A 24,140-nucleotide genomic window follows, 5' to 3' on the forward strand; every position below is an offset into this window, starting at 1 on the left:
GAGAAATCAGCGCCCCATTCAGCCGATTTGGTATTGAAATCACCAGCTATGATGACTTCACCGTCAAGCTTGCAGATGGCGTCCTCTATGTTTGCCATCTTTTGGCGGAACACACTAAGCCCTTCATTCGGTGAAAGGTAGACGCTCATTAAGTAGGTCGTGGGGGTCTTAATCCAGACGAAGCCTGCTCCGCTTTCGTTGTTGTTGACAGTGACCTTCTTCGGTTTTGCGACAAAGCGCATCTATTCAAGTTGCCTTGTAGTATGCGCGTCATTTCTGCCCTCTCGTAGCTTCGCCAAGAGCGGTGCGGAATGCCTTACAAGCCCCGGAGCCGTAAATATGGCATAAGCCATCCTGAGCATCTTTATCCAGTGTACAAAGAAAATATTTTGTCTGCAGACTTGTGGTTACCTCCGCCACATTTGTAGCAGCACTTGCTTCTGTCTGGTTCCGCACAGTGACGTGTTTGGTGCCCAAAACCAAGGCATCTAAAGCAGCGGGTTACTTTTGCAACTAGACGAATGCGGCAGTTAACCCATCCAATCTTTATACGCACCTTGTCGAGGGCATTGACCGCGCTGGCCTCGTCTATTTCGCAGAAGGCTGCTCGTTGGCCTTGTGGGGTGACTTTTGTCAAGTTGACATTTTGATCTCCAGGCTGTTGGTGAAGTCGTGTTTGAGTGCTTCCCGGACGTCGCCTTCGGTAGAGACTCTATCCAGGTCGAGGATCTCGATCGTTGTTGTGGGCATGAGTATCTTGACCGTATCAATATTAGCAATAGCTGAACTTACCGAGTTGGTAAAAGCACTGCTGCTTCGGTTTTCCAAGCCATTTCCAGGAGAACGCCCTCGTGCTTCGTGCGTTTTATAGACTTTAGTCTACGTTCGTCTCGACAGGGTTTACCTTGGCCTTCATTTCCTTTAAGAGATCTGTATACTGGCTCCCCTCTTTACATTTCAGAAATAACATCTCGAAACAATAATATCTCAACAATAACATCTCAGACATAAATGTCTTGGTGCAATTTTGAATTTGTGTGCAGATTTTATGCTAGAAAATAAGCCAACACAAATGCGCGTAATCGTGTTGCGCCCTTTTAACATGGTTTTTAGGTGTGTTTATGCTCGAAAATAGGCCAACACAATCGAGATATTATTGTCTGAGATATGATTGCCGAGATATATTTGCCAAGACATTATAGGCTGAGAAATTATGAGGGGTCACGAACCTATATGCCGTAGCAATGGACCCAACCAATTTTCTGATCTCATGATGGAAATTTTTCTTGTTCTTAATGAAATCAGCTAATTCTTCGATCTTGACGGTCGGTAAGGATCTAATCCTTCCTCGGTAAGCATGGACAGTGACGGGTGCGATAGGTTCTCCACTCTTTGGAAGAACGTTTGGTTATCTATTTATCCGTGTATATATATATGTTGTAGACAGATCGTGAAATTAGACAGTTCGTGAACTGTCTAGACATTTTTAGACATTTCATGAACTGCAGCCAGATCGTGTAATGGTCGATCAGTTATACGAAGTGGCTAAAATTTTTAGACAGTTCATGAAATGCAATTAGGCCTTAGACAGATCGTGTAATGTTCCAAAATTACATGATATGTCTAAATATTTTAGACAGTTCATGAAATGTCTAATAGCTGTTTTGCTGATCGTGAAATATTTAAGAATAACGGATTTCTAAAAAGGAGACAACTAAAAAAAGATAAGATATTAGTTGGAACAGCCAAAGTCATTTATTTAGAGAATAAAATTTCATTTTTTATCTATTTACACATGGTAAACTCGAGTGACATCTACTGTTACACAAAACGTTAGCTTTTTTGCATGCACACCTTTTTGTAGTGCATTGCACGTCAGAAGCTCTGTATGAGCATTGAAAAAATCCTTGCCCTCCACTGGAACAAGATTTTGGGTCGAAGCCACCCTTTTATAATCCCGTTTCTTAAATTAATTAAAAAAAATTAATCACAATCACAGTATAGTTGCAATCAGCTGATGTCTGATTGTGTCTATTGCATTAGGTCGTATGCACATTAATATGCGCAACCCACTATGTGCAGCTGCTTCAACTAGTAGCCGTAAGGCCCTGTTTAAGCTTGCGTTTTTATCCCCCTCTGTGAGAGCCTCGTTCGCTTGTAGATGTCCAGTCTACTCCCTCAATTTCCGAGCTTATTACTTGCGCTGATATATTGAATCTACAGTCGATGCTCTCTGTATTGGACCTCTCTGCATTTGACCGCTCTCTGTATTTGACCACATTCTTCCTCTGTATTTGACGATTTTACACAGATCTTATGGACAAGGACGAATCAAGTACAGAGAATGGTCCTGTACGGGCGAGTCAAATACAGAGAGCGTTGACTGTATCAACGTCACGAGACCTTGCTTGGGAATGAATGAACGTTTGGTAATCTATTCATCCGTGTATATATATAATCAACAATATAATGTACTTGAAGTTTCGAACGTTCAACTGAACGAATTGTATAAATATTAAAAAAAATTATCTGGTCACAACTCAGGTCGAACTGACCTTCAGACGATATACACTTCCGAGCCGCACGTGTAGTCCTATTGGTTTTGATTAAACCCTTTTACTTTCACTACACCACAGCCAGAGGACCGACCAAGGAAAAACCCTGTCCTCAAGTTTTTATGCTATCATTGAACTGGATGAACGTTGCTCGACTGTCTGTCCACTTCCATCAGGGCTGTCTTTGTACTCCTTGTAGCGATACTCGACAGCGAGGCCATGGGGTTCATCCCGCCGTCCAAACGGTCGCTTGTTAACGACGCCTTCGGGCCCGTTTGCAAACCCTCCAACGCCGGCACTGGGGTATCCCTTCCCTGTGCGGTAAACTATTTTGAAAAGTTTTGTGGCATTTCCATATCGTTGTTTGTGTTGTTAATTTGGCATTACCCATAGAACACGTGTAGGGTGTAAAAGTAGAACCTACGGACGCGAAAAACTTTACTCTCCGTGAGTGTGTGTAAACCTTTCATAACTTTTGAAAGGCTCAACTGATTTGAACGAGATTGGCGTCATTCGATATGGTTCTGCAAATCTTAGACTTCCTCGTAGGCTTAAACTAATTTGTTGTGATAGATTTTTTGAAATTCCCAAGAAACCGAAAAATAAAGTTTTCTAAATAAGTTTTTTTCAAAATATTTTTCGAGCTGCTTTATCGATTAATTCCATAACCTAATCAGCTCTCAAGCTCAAAACATGACGTCGAGTGCCGTTTGAAAAATCGATTCATTGGTTCGTGAGATATTCTTGAAAAATTTCAAAGAAAGTGATTTTTTCAAATCTTCGAAATTTTTTATCGGATTTTTTTTTATGTAATATAAAACTTTTTAGTGCTAAAAAAACTGCACTGTCGATAATCCCATCAAAATCAGTCAATTTGTTCGTGAGAAATTATATTTTTAAAAATTCCTAACAAGTGTTTTTTTTTAACCTAACTTCAAAATTTGATATCGAATTTTTTGGTAGGTAATCCGATTGCTGTCAGCCTTATCAAAAACGGTTGATTCGATCGGATGATGTCGCAATTAAAAATTTCCAAAAAAGTATTCTTGCAACAATCACTAGATTTTTGAGCTCAAAAAAGTATAAAAGCTCTGTTTTTGAGCTGAAGATCTCAAAATTTCGAAATAGAATCATTTTTTCAATCTTGACTATATTGTTTGGATCATTGTCTCAGTTATGTTGTAGAGTTTCATCACTTTTTTGACTTCATTGAAGGACTTTGAACATTTTTGGTTCAACCAAGGGACTTTTTTCTTTTTTGAAAGTCCCGATGATCTGCGAATGGTTTCCTCTGCAGCTGATACGATGATCTTGGTTCAGTTACTTAATACTGTATTGATAGGTCAGTAACCCAGGCTTAAGGTGTTTCTTTAAGTCAGGATGTTGTTATCTATTTGTAAAATGTATTTAAAATATAGCTAAGCAGTAAGCTCCATCATGACATAAATAAACAGATACCAAAAAGTTAGAAATTTTAGTTGAAATGTAAATTATGGTTAATGACCATTCTATCTTGAATTTTAATCATTGTCATTTGATTTTTTTTTATTTTTATTAATATTAATCACAATAACTTAATATCACATTTCTTATAAAAATAAGGATTATACTTTTTATTTTGATACTTAATCAATTCAATATCATTAATTAAAGTATTATGTAGATACAAACGACTCAAATTATGGGATCAATACAACTAGGAATTCAACATGCTGTTGGTGGATTAGCTAGTAAGCCTGAGAGAGATTTATTAATGCAAGATTTCATGACTGTTGAAACAACGAATTTTCCAAGTGAAGGTTCAAACCATACACCAGCACATCACTTTTCTGAGTTCAAATTCAAAAATTACGCTCCAATAGCATTTCGATATTTTAGAGACCTCTTTGGAATTCAACCTGATGACTTCTTGGTATGTTTAGACCTAAATATTTGTTTTCTATTTTGCAATTATTTTTCTCATCGATAATTTTTCATAACAGATGTCAATGTGCAGTGCACCATTGAGAGAATTATCAAACCCCGGAGCCAGTGGAAGTATATTTTATTTAACTGAAGATGATGAATTCATAATAAAAACTGTACAGCATAAAGAGGGGGAATTTTTACAAACTCTTTTACCGGGTTATTATATGAATTTAAATCAAAATCCCAGAACCTTATTACCAAAGTTTTTTGGATTATATTGTTATCGCTGTAATAGTAAAAATGTACGATTAGTTGCTATGAATAATCTTTTACCGTCAGCAGTAAAATTACATCAAAAATACGACTTGAAAGGATCAACATATAAAAGAAAGGTGACCTTTTTTTGCAATTGATTTAATTTTATTGTTACCATAAATACTTTTATTAACCCTTCGTCACTCGCGTGAAATTTCCGCACAGAGTTAGTCGCGATGCGCCGCAATGTTAATTTTTGTACAGCGTTGCCAGATTGTTAGAAGTTGAAAGGCGCGTGATTTTAAACTATAAATTCTACAATCGAATTGAATTCTTGTACATTAAACTACAGAAAAATGAATTTTGCATAATTATCTGGAAATATAAATTATAAACTCACCATTTGTGATGTAAGATTTAAATTAATTTTTTTTTAATACACAAATTCAAATACATATCAAATTATAAAAATAAGAACAACGAAATGACAATATCTAATACTAATTGACTGTTATTCAATAATTTTATCTCATTTTGACTGTTGTGATTAATATCATATATTGATAGTTTTTCTAGTATTTAAATCTAAATCATATTAATTAACTTTTTTTATAGAACTTTATTCTAAAATTATTATAAATCTTTACAGTTAATAAACTATATTGACTCAAAAATTATAATTACCGAATAAAGTATTAAAATTTTTATCGTTTAAACAATATAATATTTTTGTTTATACTGAAGTAAGTTAGTTATTTTTTTATTAAAATTATTCTTATAAATAATCAACAATTATCAATAATCTTATATGACTATAATAGTATCACTTTCGTCAATGTTTCTTTCAATATTTTAAAAATATTATCAACATATATTATTTGATAAGACGTAAATTTTAATATTTTTTTTAGCAATGATAGTTAAAACAATTATTCTTCGTAATCGCTGTCAACTGGAGCCTTATTATGACAATCACTACATACATAAATAGTGTGTTCTCTGCAGACTGCTTTACTGCATATTGCACACAACGATTTAGTTTTACGGTTTAGTCTTCTAGGACAAAAATAACATAATACTCTTTCGTTGCTCTTGATCTGACTAGGTACATTATTTGGTTGAGATATTTCAAGATGAATTTTGATGGAATTACGAAGTTTTCGAGGCAACGAGGGACACTCGGACTTCTTCATCATCAATGGGTTAGTCAGTTCTTCGACCAGTATCTTCAAGTACTCTTTTCTTTTTATTTTTTTTTCCGGTATTTTGTCATATATTATCCGACTATTAATCGCTGCAATATTTAACAGTGTAAAAAAAACTGTCAATGGCCATCTACAGCTCGAACGTGAGACACTGTACGTAGCTTTTAATTTATCAGCGGTGTTGACTCCAGCTTTATGCACATTATAAAAGGTAATAATTTCAGGTTTCTTACGATCCCCAGACTCTGAATCAATAGTGTCAGAAGTACGCATGGACGAAACTAAGTACATTCTTACTCTTCTTTGGTACGTAAGACACAAGCCTAATACTTTTCTGGTGAAATCCAAACAAACTCGAATAGATGGTCCTTTTTTTTTTTATTGCTGAAGCTTCTCTAAATAAAAGTGGTAGCTCTTTCTTGTTTTTTTAACTGTTCCGACCACTGTGGTTTCAAAATTTTCTAGTAAATTTACAACAAAGGGAATAGATGTAAACCAATTATCCATAGTTATGTTTCTTCCACTATTTAAAATAGGTTCTGAGATGCGCTTGACAACACTCGCAGATGAATTATCTTTTTGAAATTCTCCTCCGGGTTGTTTTCCCAAATACATTTCCATGTTAACTGTATAATTGTTCGTAACATCAACTACAGCAAAAGTTTTTAGGCCATACCTATCAGGTTTTTTTGGAAGGTATTGCCGAAAACTACACTTCTCACAAAAATTAAGGGAGCAAGAAAAAAATCCAAACTTTTGGGGGATTTTCAACAGGCTGTAACTTATACACAAATGGTAGTACAGCAAAAAAAAAGCAAATTGTAGCTCTAAGTGTCTAGTTTTCGGATATAAGTTTGAAAATTTTTTTTAGAAAATTTTTTTCGAGTAATCGTAAGAAAACCACCGAAAAAAAAATTTTCGAAATTTTTTTGGTTTTTTTTTTTTTTTTAATCTACGGACTTAGAAAAAATTTTTTTGACTTAACCTTCATATGGACCGGATAACTTGTTTAATCAGCTTTAATTTGGTTTTTTTAAAATTTCGATACGAGCATTTCTCGCTAAGATATCGGTGTTTGAATGGAAAAAGATCATTTTGTCTTTGATTACCAATATCTCAGCAACCAATGATCGCACAGAAATTTCAAGGTTGGTTTCAAAAACTTGAATAAATTCTCTACAAGGATTGGCTATTGATTTTTGAAAAAAAAAATTTTTTTTCAATCATTACATGAATTTGAAAAAGCAACCAAAAAAGGGCTTTTTGTGGTTTTTTGGAAAATCAAGCGCCCAATCAAAAATATTGCGGAAACCACTATTGTTAAGTGTGCCTTTTACTGTTCAATATACCCACAAAAACCCTACGAAGTTTCAATTCAATCCAGCCAACCGTTTTTTTTTCCGACTTGATTGAATTTTTGAAAAAATTAAGGGGTTATACGCAGTTGCAAAGCTAAAAAAACAACATTTTTTTATGAATTTTTTCTAGACACAGTTTTTAATTATCAATTACAAGTGATGGTTATTTAAATAGAGCCTACTTTCAAGAATACAATAGCGCGTCAATCATGTAAAAATATAAATGTGCACCGCTCCTGTAGAAGATGTTCTGAACGACCTCTAAAAAAAAGGCGCTTGGCGGTGATCTCCATTTCGGTGGTTTGGATTATCTGAAATCAAAAAATATGGTGAATTCTTTTACAGGATAGATTAATGCTGGTATTGGACGAAGGAATAAGATTCAAAAAAATTATTACTATTTTTTTTTTAACAATTTAGAAAATTGTTTTTCAACAAAAACGAAAAATTTTTTACAAATAGACGCCATTTTGTCAAAAATCAAAATTTTTCTTATTCCTTCGTCCAATACCTGCATTAATCTATCCTGTAAAAGAATTCACCATATTTTTTGATTTCAGATAATCCAAACCACCGAAATGGAGATCACCGCCAAGCGCCTTTTTTTAGAGGTCGTTCAGAACATCTTCTACAGGAGCGGTGCACATTTATATTTTTACATGATTGACGCGCTATTGTATTCTTGAAAGTAGGCTCTATTTAAATAACCATCACTTGTAATTGATAATTAAAAACTGTGTCTAGAAAAAATTCATAAAAAAATGTTGTTTTTTTAGCTTTGCAACTGCGTATAACCCCTTAAAGAAGCAAGAATTTCTCTCTGAAAAGGTCATAATTTTTATCGAAATGAAAAAAAAAATTTTTCTTCATTTTTTTCTTAAATCTGTATTAGTGACTTCGTAAACTTGCAAAAAAAAAAAAAAAAAAAAAAAAAATCGAAAATTTTTCAAAATTTTTGAAGAAAAAATTCAAAAATTTTTGAAATAGGGTAAATGTACCAGTAGTTGACCGATTAAGGATTTTTGGCATTTCAATTGATCGTAATTTAATTATTATACGCTAAAAAAAAAAATTTTTAAGTTTATTTAAACTTTAAATATTCAAGTTTTTGATATGTGATCTTATTTATTCGAACTATTCATAAAAATACTTATAAATTCACATTTAAATGCAGGTAAGTTAAAAACACCAGTAGTTGACCGGCTTGATCCAGTAAATTGACCGGAGTGTTCCAGTAGTTGACCGATTATCAAACATTGGTTATTTTGTAAATTTTAATTAGTTTTTTATGTTTAATGTATAATGTTTTTATGCTTATTTATTTAAATTAGATTTGTATTATTAGTAAACAAAATTCGTTTAGTTTAGAACAAAACTTATAATAATAAAAAAGTAACAGATTAGTAAATTAAACTTCGATTCAATAATGACAAAAGCATAACATTTTTTCGAGGCACACGTATGCAATTATTAAAAATAATAACTATTATTTAAAATATAGTATATTACACATCTAGGGCAGTAAAATAAGAAATGTCTCAGATCACATGTAATTGTTGTCCGAGGCGAAGCCGAGGTCAATAAACATGTGATCTGAGGCTTTCTTATTTACTGCCCGTGGTGTGTATACTATTTTTTTCCTCGACGGAGGCGGAAAGCGGCATTTTCGTTTAGCGCAGCGGGACGAAAGTTGACGCTTTCCGCCCGGAGGTGAGAAAAACTATTAATTACTATAAATTTATGTCTATATATTTCTAATATCAACAAAAAAATTCATATTTAAACTTGTTACACTTATAAAAGGATTTGTTTATATTTAATGAGGTTTGTTAATATCATAGGGTTTAATAAATATTTATTAACAGTTTATAAATTATTTATTAAATACGATTTATTAACTGTTAATAAATATTCATTAATGTTTAATTAAATATTTATTTAAAATCAAAAGCAAAAATAGCAATTTTCTTTTGACACTTTTTATAACCCTACAGCTAGAATACATGATAATAATTCAATTCACTAGATAAATTAACGTTTTTAATATTTAAAAATATAAAAGATAATTATGAGCTGTGATAAAATTTGGTATGTTACAGTAAACGTTATTATAAAATAATATAATTAATGTAAATAATTTGTAAAGATAATTTTTGTTTATAAGCAATCTTCATAACATATGACATTGCAAGCGAAACACAAATTCACTCAACAAAATATTTATTAACTGTTAATAAATATTGGTTAAATATAAATAAATACTTATTAACTATTAATAAATGTACTCTTTCCTCCTAAATGAATTAAATTATTAATAGCTAATAAATCCTTCTATCAGTGTACAAATTTAAACTTGACTCAACAATCATCTTATTTGAAACACATTAAACAATAAGCATAAATACTTCTTTATTACTAATAATTTAATAATTATAAATTATTTTAAATAACAACACTTATGTGAACATGAAATTATCACGTAAACATATTTATATTTTTATTTTATATAGGTTAGAAACTTACAACTGTGCATGCGGTCAACTACTGGTATTTTGAAAAATAGCAGGTTCCAATAGATGACCGAAGTCATTTATTGATGGTACAACGGTGTTTTATTGTGCCAGTATCTGACCGATCGTTGAATTGGTATTCATTTGATTGTTTTTTTTCAAATCTTATTAAAAGATTTGTTAAGAAACTATTAAAGACTACTTTAGAATTTAATTTGGCAAGATTAACCTAATAGAAACTTTTTTGTTAACTAAAACATGTAGTCGCCTCTCGGATACTCTACTATACAGGGTGTCCCAAAAGTCGCGGACGCCATTGTAGCATCTGATGAAAAAAATAATTCTGAGTCGAAAAGCCCTTAGCCATTTTTCAATTAACCGCATAGATAATTAATTATTAATTAAAAATAACGTCTCTTTATTTGTTAGAGAGAGAGCGCCAGTGTCCAGTAAAATATGTGCCAAACAAAGACACAACTAACTGTATGACTAACTAGTTTCTATAGCTAATGTAGTCACATATATTTACTTACACATTCACACGTGCAAGCATCTTCGTTGGAACGCACTTGACTTGACACTAGTGCTCTCTTTCTAACGCATAAAAGGACGTTATTTTGATTAATAATTAATTATCTATGCGTCTGATTAAAAAATGGCTAAGGACTTTTCGTCTCAGAATTATTTTGTTTATCATATGCTACAATGGCGTCCGTTACTTCTAGGACACTCTGTAGTAATTGACCGATTTTAGTCAGATCATGTGGTGAAAAATTTTCATGAATTATTTTCGATGTTCTAAAAATTAAATAATATTTGGAATACCTATTCATTGTAATGATTATAAGTTCAACAATAGTTAAAAATAAATTTCAGGGTCATAAAAAATGCAGTTAATAATAATTTTTTGTCTTTTTTTATGAAAGCGGTCAACTACTGGTACCCGGTCAACTACTGGAACATTTACCCTATTTTTTGAAAAATTTTCGATTTTTTTTTATTTTTTTTTTTTTTTACGAAGTCAAGTTTACTTCGCAAGTTTACGAAGTCACTAATACAGATTTAAGGAAAAAATAAAGAAAAAATTTTTTTTTCATTTCGATAAAAATTATGACCTTTTCAGAGAGAAATTCGTGCTCATTTAATTTTTTCAAAAATTCAATCAAGTTGGAAAAAAAACGGTTGGCTGGATTCAATTGAAACTTCGTAGGGTTTTTGTGGGTATATTGAACAGTAAAAGGCACACTTAACAGTAGTGGTTTCCGCAATATTTTTGATTGGGCGCTTGATTTTCCAAAAAACCACAAAAAGCCCTTTTTTGGTTGCTTTTTCAAATTCATGTAATGATTGAAAAAAAATTTTTTTTTTTTAAAATCAATAGCCAATCCTTGTAGAGAATTTATTCAAGTTTTTGAAACCAACCTTGAAATTTCTGTGCGATCATTGGTTGCTGAGATATTGGTAATCAAAGACAAAATGATCTTTTTCCATTCAAACACCGATATCTTAGCGAGAAATGCTCGTATCGAAATTTTAAAAAAACCAAATTAAAGCTGATTAAACAAATTATCCGGTCCATATGAAGGTTAAGTCAAAAAAATTTTTTCTTAGTCCGTAGATTAAAAAAAAAAAACCAAAAAAATTTAGAAAATTTTTTTTTCGGTGGTTTTCTTACGATTACTCGAAAAAAATTTTCAAACTCAGATCCGAAAACTAGACACTTAGAGCTACAATTTTCTTTTTTTATTTTGCTGTATGACCATTTTTGTATAAGTTACAGCCTGTTGAAAGTCCCCTAAAAATTTGGATTTTTTTCTTGCTCCCTTAATTTTTGAGAGAAGTGTACATTTGCCTCGAAAAGCTGAAATCATTTCATCGATTGTGAGATAAACGCTCGGAATATACATATCTCTACACTTTCGAGAAAAGTCTTCCCAAATATCACGAATCTGTTTGAGCTCATAACTAATCTAAAAAATTTAGGCGAAAAATCATCCTTTGACCATAGATCTAAAATATTGACATGCGACATTTTCAGAATACCAGCAAGATACAAAAGTCCAAATAATGCACGTACTTCATCCCTATTTGTAGGTGGACAATCTCTATCTCTACTATATTTTTCTCTTAATTCTGTTAATTTTAAATTAGTAAACTTAAAAATTATATTAATTGTTTCATCGGGAAAAAATAATTGCCAACAGTCGATTATTGTCATGCAATTTTTAGCTGCATCAATTGCTACAGCACTTTGAGTGATAAGGTTGCGTTTTGGAGTTTTCGATGACGGCTATGGCTTTTTGAACCATTTAGTCTGCTTATCCTTTCCAATAAAATAAGTGTCCGAATCTTCATTGTCTGATAAACCTTCATTGTCTGATGAATCCTTAACTGAAGCTTGGTCTCCATCAGATTCCGAATCTTCATTTTGTTATTCATGTTGTTCTTCATCAGAATCAATATCCGAGCAATCACTCTGATCATCCAATAATTAAGTTGCCCAATCTTTATTTGTTGATTGTGATCGAGTAATGCGTCGTGATGCCATAAAGAGTAGAATTCTACATGAAAATATATTAATTATTAATTATTTTCATCAACTTGATATTTAAAAAATTTTCATTTACTTAATTATTTAAAAACATTAGTTTCAAAGATTATGATGATAATTTTAATTTTACGGAATTATTTTAATTCATTTGACTTTATTTATTAAATTAAAATAATATAAAATTTAAACAATAAATATTTACATTACCTTAATATTTAAACCTTAAAATATAATAATAATATTAATTGACACAATCAATAATAGCTTTTACCCGCGGCTTCGCTCGCCATGCTAGATGGCGTTGATGTAGCTAGATTTTGAGATTTTTCGACAAAATTTTATTTTTCGTAAAAAATAAATTTTTTTTTTCTTTATAAAGTATCCTATGTTACTTTTAATACCTCCGAGAATATTGGTACAAAGTTTCATAATGATCGGTTGAGTAGTTTTCGCGTGAAACGGTAACAAACAAACTTACATTCACATTTATAATATTAGTAGGGATTATCACAATAAATAAATAAATACTACAATTTTGTATTGCATTTGTTGTTATTGACAGCCATTATGCTATTTTATAGTTTTACCAATCGCCGCTTAGGAGCGCTCGGCTATCTGGCAACCCTGCACTAAAAATTTACTGCACGATTTCAGTCGCGTAATGAGCAGATCGCCGCATTTTCCTAATCCTGTTGCATTAAAAAATTAATATTTAATTTCCTGAGCTAAACATCACGATAAAATTGATTGTAATAAATTATAGGATATTTGAAGAACGAATACTATTTATTGTGAACTTGTAACATACATAGTTATTTAATAAATGAAAAAAAAAACTTGCGAAGTGCGGCGCAGCGCTCATGACGCGAGTGACGAAAGGTTTTTGTAATTTTCAATTTTCCATCTTAGGCATCAAGAAGTGAAAGATCAAAAAAGTCGCCTACTTACAAAGATTTAGATTTTATGGAGCATCATCCAGAAGGCATTTTTTTGGAAGCAGATACATATAATGCATTAGTTAAAACAATTCAAAGAGATTGTCGAGTTTTAGAAAGTTTTAAAATTATGGATTATTCACTTCTCGTTGGAATTCATAATTTGGATCAAGCATCCCGAGAAAAATCGGTAAAATTCTATTATTTTCCTTACAAACGCCCATATAAAAACTTTGCATGATTTACATAAATTTTGCATGAAAAAATCCATATTTTACTTAATGTCCATTGAGATGTAGCTATATATGATCTTGAGGATGTTTCCAAGAAAGTCAGTTTTCTTGGAGTTTTTTAGTCTTTGAATGCTCTTATATATATACACACACACACACATATATATATTCCTTGATATATATATATATATATATATATATATATATATATATATATATATATATATATATATATTTAACCGTACTTTTTTACATCGAGCTGATTCGCTACTGCGTAGCGGATCGCCCATGTCGGCTATACTTCTGTCTCTCTCACCCTCGTTTCCAGTCTCGACTTTAACCCAAGGCGCCAGATAATTTTAAACAACGAGAAATTAACAAAACTCAATAAATGTAACTCAAAACGTAAATTAGTCCAAAACTCAATAAAATCTGTAACCTGAGACTGGTAGCTAAAGCGAAGAGACAGGTATACCACGGTGTCGCTCAGTATGCTAGTTATGGAGAGAGGGAGGGATTCGTATGCAGATAAGAATTAATGTGATTATTAAGACGCTGAGATGACTGATTGATCTTCGATTTATTAACAAAACTAAATAACCAAATAATAACTAGACTCGATACAAAATCATAAATATTACAAAAATATAAATAAATAAGTTACAGACAAAATTATAATTATCTATAACCTCAATGTAGCGTGATAACTCAAAAAGATAACTAAAAATACTAATTAATTATTTCAGTGGCAAAAGAAAATGTAGCTTAGAACTTAATTACTTCAAACAGATATCAAGTAGCTCAATAATTAATTAGGCACCAATAAATTAATCTGTAACTCGGGTTTTATCCCATAGCCGTACCTAAAACCCAAAAATATAACCTGAAGCTTCAACAATACCCATAATAAAATTCAATTACTCTCATGACCTTTTCAACACCCAAAATACTTGATAAAACCCCAAACTAGACTTAAACTCTAGTTTAAAAGTTAACCAAAAAAACGTATCTCAATCAAAACTGACCATAATCGTACCTAAAACCTACTCAAAACTAACCCATAATAAAATGAACATAAAAACTAAAACATACTTTTACCAAACCTTCCTCGAACAAGGACATCACTTGGTGACTACTTCTCCTGGGATTGGCTTTGGATGGAACCATAAACGAAAACTGAAAAATGACCATTGGCTTCCACCGCTGACATGGTCAGCTGCCCTCCGTGGCCTGCCACCCATATCGTACTCTGACCAGGTGCTGACTCCCGGCGAAGTTGGTCAATCCTCGTCGTAGTCAACCAAAAATTAAAAATGCCATAAACGACATACCGGTTCCAGAGCCTCAGCCAAATCCCATATACTGGAGCGCTGACATTACAGTCAGACTTCTATAATTCACCGGGAATCTCAGAGGGCTAAATTCCTAGCATCCACTAGGCTGGGTGAGTCCAAGGTCCCGATCCACGGCAACGTAGATTCGTCCACAAGCTCGAGACGCCAACTTAATTTACACTTAACTTTAACCTTCTACTTAACTGACTCTTCCCAAAAATATAAAATACTGTAGCTTAAATATAAAATTCTAAAACAATAATAATAGCTGTAGCATAAACGAAGCCTTTAGTACAAACAAAACTGTACTCAAGATGGATGAAAAGGAGAAGTCGCCAACGACTCTGAGACAGTGTTCCCAGACTTCGGCGAGGTGACCTCCTAGGTCCAAGACAATGCTCTGCGCCAGGTTGTGCCTGGACGCCACCAAGAGATAAAATAAGACGGAAGGAATCACTACCTCTTAACAGGTACTGGTTCCTGAACGTGAGCTCGACTCAGGTCGTAGGTGCTAGAATTAATGTTAGGGTCACTATATATAAGTTAACACTAGGTTGAGATTTAGAGAAGGTCCAAGTAATGAGTGCACAGCAATTAGAACAATAAGTACAGTATATTCTGATATATCAACAGTAAAATGTTTTAACAAAAATAGTTAATTAACCCGGAGACTCTACACAAACTAAATAATAAAGAGAGAAAATATAAATAATGAAGAAGAAATAGCGGCACGGTGCCTCGGTGAGTGCCGGCACACGTGCACGTCACGAAATGGCGGAAGGCCAACGACTCTTTATTAAATGATTTTATATAAACTAATAAAAGTAAATAACAAAAAGAAAATAAATTTTATAGTTACGGAAAACAATCTCTAAATTTAATACAAGCGGCGTACGTCGTTGTTCCTCTCGATGAGTTCAGCTTCCAAAGGTATTACTGGCTCTCCAGATCCCATTACCGAACCGACGCTTCCAACAGTAATCAGTCACGATCTTGGCACTCCAGTCGCTTGCACACAGCAGGTGGAGTTGCTTTTTGAAACTTCTTGCTTCTGGGCACTCCTGTGACTAACTGACTGACTCACTGCACCGACTGACCGTCCGGACCTTAACTCTCCCCACTCTTATCAACAATCAGTCCCTACCGGCAACCTCTGAAACAAAACTCTGACGGAGTTTGCCACCCTGGCAGCACACCCGAACACGAGTGGCACCAAACTCAAAATCCCTGTTACAACTCTCCACTGTATACTGTAGCATGCGACTGCACTCGGCAATGGCCGAGGAAATTATTTCAAGTCAAATTAGTGTTGAAAGTCTGAATATATCAGCTGAAATTTGTACTCAAGGAAGCAGTTTCTCTCGAACTGTCAGTAATTTTAGCGACAATCTACGTGATTACAATGATCATTCTTTAGAGCGATTTTTGAAAATTCCTCTTATTGAAAAAGACAGGTAAAAATTTTCTATTGATTAAGTTTTTCATTTACTGAGTGAAAACTTACTTAATTATTTTTCTATGCGTTTAATTTAAGGTTATATTCTGAAAAAAATTATGGAGTAAAAAAACTTGATAAGAGCTATGCTGCCCTAGAGAATAAGTTCCAATCACAATTTGGAATAGTACCTGAATCTACCTACAGAAAGATTAATCAAGATCATTGTTCCATGATAGCTAAAGTGAAGAAATTATATAACGCTAAAAGTGTTATTTTTCAATTTCGTGTTTTATGTTATTGTTCATTTTTTCATATTAATACGATCGATCGTTTGCTTTACAGATCAATAAAAAAGAAGCTGCTTTCAATTTTACCCGACAGTTGGGAAGTCAGTCGCATAGCATCTGAATTTAACTGTTCTCGAAAAATGGTACTGAATCTTAAAAATGATATCAGTGAATCTGAGAATGTTGATTTAGACTCTGGTGAAATGACTACTAATACTTTGAATCTCACAAAAGTTCCAGGCAATCAGCTGCTTAAGTTAGATGTAAAAAAACTTGTCATTGATTTTTATGAAAGCGAAGAAAACTCAAAACAATTAGCGGGCATGAAAGATTTTAAATCTGTGAAGTATTGTGATGGAAATCGAACTACACATGTCGTATGTGTTTGTACTATTCATCAAAATGTAAAATTGATGTTAGAAGGTACTTGTGTATTTGACATTCTCTATAATTGTACTAAAACTAGTTATTAATCTTATTACATTTATTCCATTTAGGATGTAATTTTCTAAAATTTGCGAAAAACACCGATTGGGTTGTAGAATCTCAGCCAATTTACAAAAATTTATTAAATAAATTAGTTTGTAACAATCCAAAAGAATCGTGCTTTTCCAGAATGTGCAATAGTTGTCCAAATAATGAAGAAATCACTGATTATTTTCGTTTGTCGTTTAATGAATCTGATGTTAATGAAATCCAATATAAAATGTGGACATCAACAGACCGTTGTACTATTGTGAATGTTACTTCAGATTCCGAAGACTTCATCGAGACTTTAGTGACGCAACTTGATAAGCTTTTGAAACATGATTTTATTGCGAAAACACAAAGTCGATTTTTTTCTGATACAAAACTAAATTTAAAGAGCGGGGAATTCGCCGTAGTATTTGACTTTGCGGAAAATTATGCATTCGTTGTGCAGGAAGCAGCTCAAGGCTTTCATTGGAATAATGATCAAGCTACTATATTTCCAATGGTGATTTATTATAACGAAAATGATACTATTAAGCATTTGAGCTTTGTTGATATTTCAGATTGTCTTAAGCACGACACAGTTTTAATTTATTTATTTCAAGAGCAATTGATTGCCTTTCTTAAAAAGAAGTTTGCTGTCATCAATACGATTTTTTACTTCTCTGATGGAGCTCCACAACAATTCAAAAACAAGAAAGCATTTACAAACTTATGTTATCATTATGCTGACTTCGAAATCAACGCTGAGTGGCATTTTTTTGCAACTGCCCATGGCAAAGGACCATGCGATGGTCTTGCGGGTTCATTAAAACGATATGCTGCTAGAGCTTCATTACAAATGAACAATAAAGAGCATATACTGAAACCACAAGATTTGTTTTCCTGGGGAACGAAAAATTTTACAAGCGTTGACTTTACTTTTATAGCTAATGACGATTATTTAATAAAAAAAAATGTGTTAGACGTACGATATTCTCAATCGAAAACAGTGAAAGGTACACAGTCATTACACACTTTTGTGCCTTTAAAAGATGAAATTGGATATGCTTTCATTAAAACTGTGTCCACATCTCAAAAAAGTTCAAAAATAAAAGTATTTTAATTATAATGAATTTGCGTTTAATTTAATTGTGACGAAACAAAAAATATGCACATCGGCAAAACTCTATATTTTGTGTAAAAACTCTCAGCTTTCAGAAAAAATTCAAATTTGAAGAATTTTGGGCTGCACACCGAAAAAAATCAATTTTTCCACTTTAATTCGATTTTTAAGGGTCTTCTGATGAGTTTATGAAAAAATAAATATTTTCATTCAAAAGCTGAGAATTTTTCCTACAAAATACAATGTTTGTCGATTTTGTTTAAAAATGTTTTTCATATCAGAAAAATTGACGAAAAAGTTGAAAAAAAATTTTTTCCAAAATTTCAAAAAATCATAACTTCAAGACCGCTGCGTATTAAGAGCTAAAACTCTCAGGGAATTTTTGTCTCATGATAGAGAAAACCTCCATGAATTTTAAACATAATCCGCGAGGGTCGCCCCGTAAAAATGTTCTCATTTGGTGGAATGACCCATAGATAGATAGATAAAAATTTTATTTGGCTCTGGAACCTAAGCTCCCTCAAAGCCATCAATATTTAAATTACATTGGTTTAGATAGGTTACAAGATTACTTAACTAATTAAAGGTTGACAATTAGATTTAATTTCAAATGTAATAAAATCCAAATAGATCATTTAATACAAACACCTTAACTTAATTTAAAGTCATAATAATTCTACAAGAAAAAATATTTAAATAAGATGAAAAATAAAGATTGCAATTGTTAATTGTCATGTTCAAAAAAGTGATTGAAGCAAGCATTTTTAAATTTAACCAAATTATCTACAGCCACAGTCTCAGCTGACAGTGCATTCCAGATACGTATGCCATGAATTAAGAATGAATTATCATACATGACACAATTAGCCTGCGGTATACGAAGATAGTCTTGTCGAACATCACCTCTACGCAGTGCTACAGGCAAAAAGTCTAGTTTTGAGCCGAATAGCTGCCAATAATTTAGTCGAATTTCCTTATAAAACAGACAAGCAATGAAATAATCTCTTCTCGCTGCAAGCTTTAGCCAACCTAACTTTTTGAAATATGGAGTAACATGTTCATATTTTGGTACTTTATAGATAAATCTAACACATGAATTCAATTTACACTGCATCTTTAATAATAATTTGTTTGACATATTCGTATACGCCACATAACAATAATCAAAGAGAGGAATTATTAAAGTAGATACTAGCTTAATACGTAAACTTTCACTAAATATTTCATTGTTTATTTTTAGCTGTGCGAGAATACTCATAGCGCGATTGCACAAATTTGTTACTTGATTCTCCCATGAGAGAGTACTATCTATAATCACCCCAAGGTATTTTACAGTGCTACTATAAGGAATAGCACACCCCTCCACAAAGATTGTGTCGGCTAGTCTGCACTCATCACTACTATTTTTTGCTCTACTTCCACAAATAATTGCTTTCGTTTTCAAAGGATTCATTTTTAAATGATTAGTTCTGCACCAATCTGTGATTTTTATTATTTCACCGTTAAGCTTATTCACACAAACCCTGATTTGAGAAAGATGGCATGAAAGGTATATCAGTAAGTCATCAGCATAGAATAAGTATTGGAAATCTAAACGTTTAGCTAGATCTGTGATGTATAGTGAGAATAATAACGGACCAAGCACACTTCCCTGAGGTACACCACTTACAATTTCTTCCCACGACGAGTTACCTTCGCTAGAGCGTACGGACTGCTTTCTGTTTGCTAAATAAGATCCAATTCAATCAACGGCTGAATTCGACATGTTCATAGATGACAATTCACATAATAATCTTTTGTGATTAACAGAATCAAAAGCCTTGCTAAGGTCAAACGAGATCGCAATTCAAACCTTTGACTCGTTCACCGCTTGTCTTATATCGTCACAGAACTTTACAATGGCAGTCTGCGTACCCAAACCTCCACGAAATGCGCTCTGGTATTCATCGAAGTAATTATTGTCATTGCTATATTTAACAATTTGGTCATGAGCACACCGTTCCCAGGCTTTTGACAAGTTTGGCAACAGCGATATAGGCCTATAATCTTCACAGTCTACTGGATAAGCCTTTTTTGGAATAGGAATCACATGTGATAGCTTCCAATTCTCCGGAAAGACTCCTGTAGTTAATGACACGTTGAAGAGGTCTGTAATTGTTTGCTGAAAAAAAGGCAGCACACATTTATATGACTTGATAGAAAAGCCATCCGAGCCACATGAATTTGACGTCAATCTCATAATTGATTTTCTAACTGTTACTGTATTCAATTCTGCGAAAGTGAATTCATCGCCATTATTATCAACCAACAATATGTCTGACGTGTCAACATCTGAATCGATGACATTACCCGACGCACGTGCAAAGAATTCATTTAATTCATTCAAGTCAACTTTTATAATAGTTTGTGATTTCTTCTGTTTAACAATGCCTAATCTTCTTGGATCATTCCAAAGTTCCCTTGAGTTTTTTGCATTAATTAATTGATTGTCAAAGTATTTCTTCTTTGCTTCAGTAATAAGTTTTTTAACCAATCGCCTGACGTTAGAGTACTCTTTATAACCATAACCCGTCCTTCTGTAGATACGATAAAGCTTATTTCTCCGACATTGGAGACTTCTAATATCATCAGTGAACCATAGAGCCGGTGGTCGACGCGGAACAACCAATTTCTCAGGCACAATAACATTTATAATACGTTCAAGGTGTGCATGTAAACAAGTGTTCATTTCATCAACTGAGCCCAGCTCCTTCAGAGCTTCATAATCAATATCTTCACACAATTCTCGCAGCTTATCATCATCAATAGCATTCCAATTTCTGAATGTAAAGCTGTTCAGCTGTTGTAATTCAACTTTGTAATTATAAGTCACAGAAATTAAGTCATGATCAGAAATAAATGGCTCTGAAGATTGTTCTGACGCCAACGCCTTGGACAGATTATCCACAATGCAAACATCAATCCAAGAATCCGAATTTTGTAAGTGATTAGTAGGAGCATACTCAACAATATGCAAGTCTAAACAATTACAAACCTTCCGCAGTTGATCACCATAAAAATTCTTTTTACTTAAATCTGAATTTAAATCTCCAACAATAATAATGTTATTAAATGGCACCATTATGTTTTCCATTTCCTCCTCTAAATCATCTAAATGTCCTATGTTGGGTGGTTTATAGACCACACCAACTAGTATCTTTTGCTTTGATGAACTCAATATTTCAACGAATAATGCGGATGTTTGTTTCAACATACTCTGGATGTTTGTCTTCTGAGTTTACTGAAGATGCAACATATTTAGCTATAATATTATTTTGTATGTAAATAGCTACCCCACCTCCACTACGAAGATGGCGATCATGGCGATAAAGAGTGTGATGTGGGAGAGACATCATGTTATCAGGTATTAACCGATTCAACCACGTTTCCGAAACAGCAATTATATCATAATTATGATCTCTAAAATATTCTTTAAAAATTTCAAAATGAGACTCATTTCTGAGCGATTGAGCGTTTACATGACAAACTTTTAAATTACTTTATCGAGTCGAAGGACTCTGCGATGAGACGATGGACATAGAAGATGGTGAGGGAGCAATGATTTGTTATTGGATTAAATCCCGCAGTGGACCTATTCCCACTATAGGTCTCAACTTAACAGGTGGTTCATCATTTGCATACCTGACATTTACTGAAGTATTCGAAATCCAAATGTTTTTAGGATGAATTTCGGATACTTTTTACGAACCTCAAACCGGAGCTTATACAGAGATGACGGATGCCTACGACGAAGATATATAGTAGCATCCGTATCCTGAACCTGAACGCCAGGCATCAAAGTACTAACTTTTACTTTGTTTTTTTTAATACTTTTAATGCATCCATCAACATGCTTCAAGCTATTAAACTTGACGCAAACACTGCGATGACTCCTGTTACTCTTCCTACCCAAACGTTCCGCGCTGACAATTTCATTTTCGGTGACTGGTACTTTCAAAGCCTGTGTTAATTATACAACGACGTCGGGAAGCTTTTCTCCATCTAATTTAGGAAGACCAGTAATCGTTAACTCATCCGCAAGTGAACGTGATTCCATCTGCAGCATTCTAGCCTCCAAATCACCATCAGCAATATTTTTCGCAATAGCTCTAGCTTCTTCCAAGAGATTATTACCATCATCAGGTTGAGCTTCCTCAATTTTAAAAAACCCTAGCCTCCAAATCCTTGATATTTTTATGGGAAGTTCTAAAATCTAAGTTTAGATTCTGATCGAATGAGAGTGATTTAGAAAATTCTAGAATAACCGAGTAAACTAGAAAGCTTTAAAATGTATGTCAACATTTTTATCGGTCGAAAATATGATAGATTGTTTTAGTAACTTTTAAAACATCCCAAAAAATTCTAATATCAACAAATAACTGTACTACTAAAAATGACCCAGCGAAGGGGGTGTTCACGGCTAGTACATATAAATATATAAATATATATATATATATATATATATATATATATATATATATATATATATATATATATATATATATGGTTAACATACAATTGCGTGCATTAATTCGGTTAGGTTTCTATGTTAACAGTATTTCTGTACACACACACACACACACACACACACACACACACACACACCTGTGATCTTAAAACTTCGAGATCTGATGAAAATTCGATTTTCGCAGAACGGGGTAAAACCAATAATTTCCCGAATTTTAAAAAATTTTCAATTTTTCTTAGCGGGAAGTTAAAAAACTGTAAACTAGGCTACTAACATGAAACACGACACCAGTTTATCGCATTTTTAAACTAATGAAAAAAGCTCGGTCTCGATACATGATTTTGTTAGGGAGTAATCGTTGGTACTTACAAAATCAGCGAGTGACATCAGGACATCCACGTAAAATTTTTTTCGAAACTTTTTTTTTTTCAAAGTAGCAACATAAAATGATTTTTAAAAAGTATAAAATCGTTTACTTGAAGTATTTTCTCGATGTAAGTCTGCTCATAATATTGTCTCAGTGCAATATGTTTGTAATACAGGCATTTGAAGATTACAAAATTGCTTGACCTTGATTAGTCAGGAGTTAAGCACTACCTCACGCGCTTCGTGCTATGAGGCGTGCAAAAAAATTGTTTTTCAATGTTACTTTTTAGAAGAATCGATTCTAAAAATTTAGCCTTATTTTTGTGATTAAATATCTTAGTCGATTGTTTTCTTCGAGAGATATCGCAGTTCAAACTCCAAATTCATGTTTACCAAAATAATTTATTAATTCCTCTAAAAATAAAATTTTATATTTTTTTGACAATTTTGTGCTTGGGTATGATCAGTTAATTTGAATGAGAGTTATGGTTGTTCAATTTTTAAAAAATAGTAACTTTGAAATAACTGTTGGATTTAGTAGTTCGGATAGTTTGAAAATCTTTTATAAGTTATAATATTTGTAAATGCGTATGTTTTTGAGCATTTCAAATTTGAAAGTACTGAGGGCATAAAATAACAATCTTATATTTCAACAGAAATTGGAAAGTAAATTTGAAAACAAAAATTTTCAAAAGAAAAAAAATGTTTTTAACTTCCCGCTAAGAAAATTGAAAATTTTAAAAACTTGGGAAGATATTGGTTTCACCCCGTTTTTCGAAAATTGAGTTTTCAACTGATGTTGACGTTTTAGAGTCCTAGGAAGCTTCCCCGAATGTTTCCGCGATGACGTCCGTATGTCTGTATGTATGTGTGTGTGTATGTATGTAACCCTTTTATAACTTTTGAACGGCTTGACCAATTTTATCGCGGTTAGCGCCATTCGAAAGGGCTTGACTAAACTTAGACATGAATACACTTTGGACTGATTCGAATCGGTAGATTTTGAGAAACCTCAAAAATACTATAAAAAAATTTTTTCAAATGTGGTTTTTTTGGAATAACTTTTAAACGGCTTTATCGATCAATTCCAAAAACTATTCAGCTCTTTACATCAAAAGACCA

General features: G+C 32.9%; 1 protein-coding gene across 10 annotated transcripts in view; it reads left to right on the top strand.

Moving 5' to 3' along the window:
* Positions 1 to 24,140, top strand: part of LOC123273081 (phosphatidylinositol 4-phosphate 5-kinase type-1 alpha) — a 242,380-nt gene that overhangs the window by 73,202 nt on the left and 145,038 nt on the right. For all 10 annotated transcript variants that reach the window (XM_044740262.1, XM_044740264.1, XM_044740266.1 and 7 more), the window contains exons 4-6: positions 4,219 to 4,467; positions 4,538 to 4,855; positions 13,252 to 13,467. In XM_044740262.1, the coding sequence (XP_044596197.1) occupies positions 4,219 to 4,467; positions 4,538 to 4,855; positions 13,252 to 13,467 (783 nt within the window). The remainder of the gene's footprint in view (positions 1 to 4,218; positions 4,468 to 4,537; positions 4,856 to 13,251; positions 13,468 to 24,140) is intronic.

Source organism: Cotesia glomerata, linkage group LG10 (assembly GCF_020080835.1).
Source record: "Cotesia glomerata isolate CgM1 linkage group LG10, MPM_Cglom_v2.3, whole genome shotgun sequence".
In the NCBI taxonomy this organism is placed as follows: domain Eukaryota; kingdom Metazoa; phylum Arthropoda; class Insecta; order Hymenoptera; family Braconidae; genus Cotesia; species Cotesia glomerata.